This window comes from Saccostrea echinata, unplaced genomic scaffold, assembly GCF_033153115.1.
Source record: "Saccostrea echinata isolate AGI-Se365-2 ecotype Australia unplaced genomic scaffold, CSIRO_AGI_Sech_v1 ptg000009l, whole genome shotgun sequence".
NCBI classification, from domain to species: Eukaryota; Metazoa; Mollusca; class Bivalvia; order Ostreida; family Ostreidae; genus Saccostrea; species Saccostrea echinata.
Genome location: NW_026889758.1, coordinates 19,355,728 through 19,361,884, shown reverse-complemented (window position 1 = coordinate 19,361,884; position 6,157 = coordinate 19,355,728). Strand labels below are relative to the sequence as shown.

General features: G+C 31.9%; 1 protein-coding gene across 1 annotated transcript; it reads left to right on the top strand.

The window, feature by feature from the left end:
* Positions 1–1,502: 1,502 nt before the first annotated feature.
* Positions 1,503–6,157, top strand: LOC133183422 (uncharacterized). The gene is made up of 4 exons (XM_061318382.1): positions 1,503–1,763; positions 1,836–1,933; positions 3,565–3,701; positions 4,991–6,157. The coding sequence occupies exons 1-4, from the start codon at positions 1,749–1,751 to the stop codon at positions 5,230–5,232; spliced, it is 492 nt and encodes a 163-aa protein (XP_061174366.1). The 5' UTR covers positions 1,503–1,748; the 3' UTR covers positions 5,233–6,157.

Sequence of the window (6,157 nt, the reverse complement as noted above, 5' to 3'; positions counted from 1 at the left end):
ACATCGCCAATTATATTCCTAAACGTGATTGTGATTATGTCAGAGGAGTGTTGGGAACATGTTTTTTGTCGAAACAAGTCGATTTTTTAACCCCATCAACCCCAAGGTCAAAAATGAAAATTTTGATACCTTATTGCACAGCTACAGGACACCAAAAAGATGAATTGGTAACTGCTGGAGATTTTGTAAGAAAAAAAAGTTTTTCGACCTCAATTTGTACCCAGGGTGAAAATAACCTTATTTTACATCTGCAAGACAATACCAATCATATTCACAATATGATTTGTCTACTGTTTAAAATGTAAGAGGAGTTCTGGGAACCAGGTTTCCGTAGAAAAACCTATTTTTTCGACCCATTTACCCTAAGGTCAAAATAAAAATTCTGAAACCTTACTTCACATCTACAGGATATCATCTATCATACTCCGAAAGATAATTTGCTTCTGCTTACAAGGTTAGAAGACTTTGAGGAAGAAGATTTTGAAAAAGAAAACGGTATATGTTCGGTCACCATTTGGCCCTCAGGTTATAAAATGAAATTGCACATCTACATGACACCACCTATCATATTCTAAGGGATGTATTGGCTACCGCTCAAAATTTTAGAGGAGTTTGAGTAAGAATTTTTTTTAGGGAAAACTTGGTTTTTCAACACCCAATTGGCCCTCAGGGTGAAAATGAAAATTCTTAATCCTTATTGGCTACTTCTTAAAATTAAAGAGGAGTTTGAGGAAGACGATTTTGTAGAAAACCATTCTTTTATGACTCCAACTGGGTTAACAGCAAAATTTTAAAACCTTACTGCACATCTACACACATACCGGTAACAATCATATTCCAAAAGCTTAATTAACTATTGCTTAAAATGTCAGAGGAGTTTGAGGAAGAGGAGAGTGTGACAGACGGACGGACCAAGATAACAACAATATACCCGAAATGTCTTATGTATTATTACATTTTATCTGTTATTTTTCATCCTTTTTTAAAACTGTAAAACTCTTCCCACTGCAGCAGTACAATATTATTCATATTTAATTTTCTTTGCTGATGAGGATTTTTTTTTAAATTGAAGAGTATGAGTTTTATGCCTCCACTTATTGACAATTTCCTATTTGCTATTTTGTTCATTTGCATAATTACTCTACATTTTATGCAGTAACAAGGCGTATTGATATTGATGGAGTACAATAAGAGAATGACCGTTTGCTTAGACAAAGAACAGAAAAACTGGTAAATCTAACTGGAAAAAAAATATTCGTCCTCAACAACGATTTTAATCTATCCCGTATATTATACAAAACTTCCTTGAATTTTATTTTTTATCACAAACATACCCCATTCGTGGACATTTATCGCAGTAGGGGTATCACACGGAAAAGATACAAAAGATACATACATGTAAATGGTTCTTGCAGCCATAAAATGATCTAAATAATTATCATAATTATGCATTACATATCTTATGTTAAAATTTCTGTACATTACATGTATTTGTTATTGCGACGTAGACCCGTTGTCTTTGGCTTTTAAACCTTTGCATTAAAAAAACTGATACTTAGTTGTGCTGGATTTTCATTGGACGTGTGAAAAAGTCGGAAGAAAAAAAAGTTATATTTTCAACATTTGTGACACTTCAAATTACAACTAAACTAACGGTTTCAATTTTGGAGCCTCAGAAAAACCGCAATAAGCTTCAGACCCGGATGTTTGGCGAAGACGTAGTTTGGTGATCTTCAGATTTAAACAAAATGAGATTTTATTTGGTAAGTCATTTGAAACGCAAGTAATGTTATCTTTAATTTTCATATTTAAATAAATTAAATACATTTTTTCAGATTTCCTTTCTGCTGTACTTGTGGACATTATTCTTCCCTGTTGATAGCTGGTGGTTTGTGAGTAGCGGGAACGACAAAGGATGTCCAAGAAGAGGTAGGTGATCTCATGATAATATTTTTATTTTGTTGTTAAGGAAAAAAACGTTAAAGGAACTTAACATTCGATGTGTCCTGTTGTGTTTTCTTTTTTATTAAATTTGTAAATGAAATGCAGTGAAAGTTTTCAAACACAATATAGTTTCAAGGAAGTGAATACAAAGGTTACTTTTGATAGTTGTCCATACAAATGATTTAAAACAATTTATTCTGACACAGCTATACTTTCTTTGAGCATAGGAAAGATTATCAAATATCGGTTCACTAGATTATATATATATATATATATATATATATATATATATATATATATATATATATATATATATATATATATATAATTTTTTTTTTGACGCACTCCCTTCCTTTCGGTGTCATTGAAGTATTTTGGACATTCACAAGACAGCTTTCTTATCAAAGCTTGAGTTTCTTTATTGCACTGTCTTTCTATATATATATATAATAATAATTGTTTGTGGGCTTTACTGCAAACTCTGAATAACTAGTCATTTTACTTTTTACCTTTAAGAGTCTGAACTTAAAATATCCCTTAACCTAACTCCAAATATACAAATAAAATATACCTATATGTATTAAAGCACGAACGTCAATGAAAATTAAATGTGTATAATTTGTTATGCAGACATTATTTAGTCTTTTTAAAAAAAATCTTATGCCAAGTCCACTTTATCAAAACATCAGACTGAAACAAAAGCGTAAAAATATTGCCACATGTACCTGTTTTACAGTATACACTTATTTCATGACTACGAGGGGAACAGTCAAACTGTTGTCCCGAGGTAATGGGGAAGACCTGGGAAACTGTTGCCCGAGGCCGAAGGCAAGATTGATCAATGTGGGAAGTGAGGGGATTGAGGGTAGGGTGTTTGCCGTTCCCTTCCCAGACAACGTAATATATGCTTTGAAACAACCCATTATTATCGTTTGATTAACTGTTAAGCTTAATATTTATATCGCAAAAGAACTTCCATATACTGTCCTAGTGTAAAAGTAAGCCGTCGATTACAAGGTAAGTAAATTTACGAGATCCATTTTTATTGAAAAAGCATCTGTCACTGATGTCAAAAAACCTGGACTATAATTCATCGTGGGGAATGGTTGTATATAGAGTTGAAAAGTCGTTGATGTTATTAATTTTGGTAAAATTTAGTGATTTCAAATTTTCCAAAAGTTCCTTGGAATTTTTAAGTATCCACATCTGGTTTAATCACTTCTCGAATATATTGTTGCACAGTACTCCTGAAGTTTCTCCTTCACTACTGTTAATATTTTAGTGAGGAGTAAAGAAAGAGGCTAGGTAGAACATTTTCTGGAACCCGCCATGTATCAGAATTTGTAAGCAACTCGATAAACTTCATTATATTGGGTCGTCCATAAATGTTTTCAAATTTTTTTTCTTAACTTAGTATAAAAATTACGAATCAAAACAAAATGGTATTCATTCTACAATTTCGTTTCATATACAAGTTATACATTTTCAGTTTGCTCATATCTGCCAGACACAATGCCAAAATATGTAAAGATATTCTGAGTCCGTTTAACGCTAGCAGGTACATGTAAAACTAGTCCATATTGTGAAGCTTATCTGAGTCTTCTTAATGCTTACAGGTAGTGCTAGTCCATTCTACTTTGGTGTTACAGACCTCTCATGCTTGAACGGCAAAAAGAAAAGAAGCGCACCCGCAAGAGGAGTATGGGACTATACCCATCGTTTTATCTACTACAGAGGGTACTATTTTGAATTTTTTGGTGAGTTTTTTTTTAAATTAATGAACAATTTTACTAGGAAAACGAGCCAAACCATAAGAAGATACAGTAGATAACGACCATTAAAAAAAGATATAGTGAATTTTTGTTTAAATGTATGTCAAGGGCAATTTTTAGATCATTAAAACATTTTTTTTTCTAAATGTGACCAAGAGAAATTGCATAAGTCGGTTTCCGTTTTACAAATTTATTAAAACTCCAAAAACTTATAACAAAATCAGCAAGGTCGTGAGTCGGTGATTCGAGCGTCTTGGCCGTCGCTTTCCAACTGCCAAATATTCTAACATGAAATGATATACAGTGTAAAGATACAAAGGATACAAAGGAATATTTTAACAATAGAATTAATGGAAGGGAGAAAAATACAAATAGATATCAATTAACGGCTTAATTAAATAAACAAAATGTCACTTTAATTGTTCAGATGAAAGTCCCTCAAAGGACATGAAGGAGAAGGTGCTATGTCCTTGGGGTACATAAATATCAATAATTAACACTTCAGTTTTAAACAATGTCAGTCTCAGAAATGGCAACAATAAATACTCTCAGACTAAAGCCCAACATCCCCCTTTCAAATCAAAATCGTCCTCCCCAAAAATTCAAACAGAAAAGAATTAACAGAAGATAAGTAAGCTAAGAGCACAAATACATAATAAGCATTAAAATAACCCCCTCCTTCTCTCTCTAATATAGGTAACATTAAACATGACATATTTTAACTATGTAGAGAGCATATCACAAAAGGACCAAACGTATGAAGTTTTCATCTCATCAGTACTTTTGTGTGTTATGGTTCAGTATGTTTAAGGAGGGGGCTATTTTAATGCTTATTATGTATGTGTGTGTGATTAAGATAAAGAAAATTTTCACCCCATAAAAAGCCAAAAATTAGCATTGTAATTAGCTGAAAAAAACTATGTTCGTGCATTCAAGAAAGATTGTATGATAAAAACCGATGCCGATAATATCATTCTTAGTAAATTATTATCCTAATGTATTCGTCTTTGTATTATATACCACAAATTTTCATTTGAAAATAAAGTTTATTGGTTTGAATTGATATGTACACTTTTAAAAATTATCGAATTTTTAATTTAGTCGATGACAGTTTGAACTCAATCTATGAATTTATGTTATATAGTCAAAAAATTACTTAACGAATAAAACAGAAATACTTCTCAAATGTAATTCATGGAACAGAAGACATGTATGTCTGGGAATGTGTTTAGTTGTTGATTAGACTAAAGTATCCCTATTTCTTTTCCGCCTAGTTGGGTCCTTTACAAGGATTGGAAGTAGTCGTCTTGCTGGATCAAGGTGCAGAGGAGGAATAGAAAGATCTCCAGCTGGATACAGCTATCTAAGTTTGGATTGTATCAAACGTTGTGCTAGGCGATATCGATATAAGTACGGCCTGTACAACGTCGTTTTGAACAACTGTCACAACTTCGCTAACAGAATGTCCGAGGTTTTGTGCAGAAGAGGTTACCAGTGCCCGTCATGGTGCAATTAAATTCAAGCCCGAGATAAGATGATCAGATAAGCAAATCTGATATGAAAAAACTGTTCTTATATGCTTTAAAAGACATTGGTCTGTTTATAAAATAAATGTAACATATAGCACAGATTAATACGCTTATAACGAAGTGCAAGGAACGAACAATTTGGCTTCGTTCTAAGCATAATTCATTATATCTATATATTAAGTTAACGATATGTGTTGAAGTAAGTCTTGGGAAACGAAAATCACTTCGTTATAAGCGTCAATTCATCATAATCGTGTTCGCTATAAGCGCGTTTTACTGTATTAAAGAGAAGGATTTTAAGGAATTAAAATTCAGAAAAAAAGGGGGCTGAAGAATTTCTTACTGTTTCAATCTTATATATGTTTCCATAAATGTAACTTACTTTCTTTTTTCTCTGTGTACTAAGAACCACTCAGATGATGGTTACATCTGGTGCTATGTAATTCTAAATATTAAATAATAAAACTTTTTTTTCAGAATTTAAATATTTTAATGTATATTTCACTTGCTCTATTCGATTTATTCAGATCTATAATTATAGACAAATGATGAGTGAAGGGGTTATAATGATTTTTCGTATCATCTGTAGCTTATAATGCATACATTCCCTGTTACTGAAAAGTGATGAGAGTAACTTGAATTTCGATACTTTAATAAACTTTCTACTTGTATAATATTTAGTTATATAGTGGAAATTCAATGTTTCGTATTTGAATATGGAATTTATTCTTTTCTGCATTCACCGGTTGCATTCATTTGTATAATAAAACTTTCTCCAAATTAAATGGAACTTCGATTCTATATCTTCAATTAACTAACGGGCGTCATGGAATGTGTCTGTATTGCTTATGTTGTTCAAAATACCATTTTCATTGAAAAACGCTGTTCATTTCTAAAATAAATCTTTAAAAA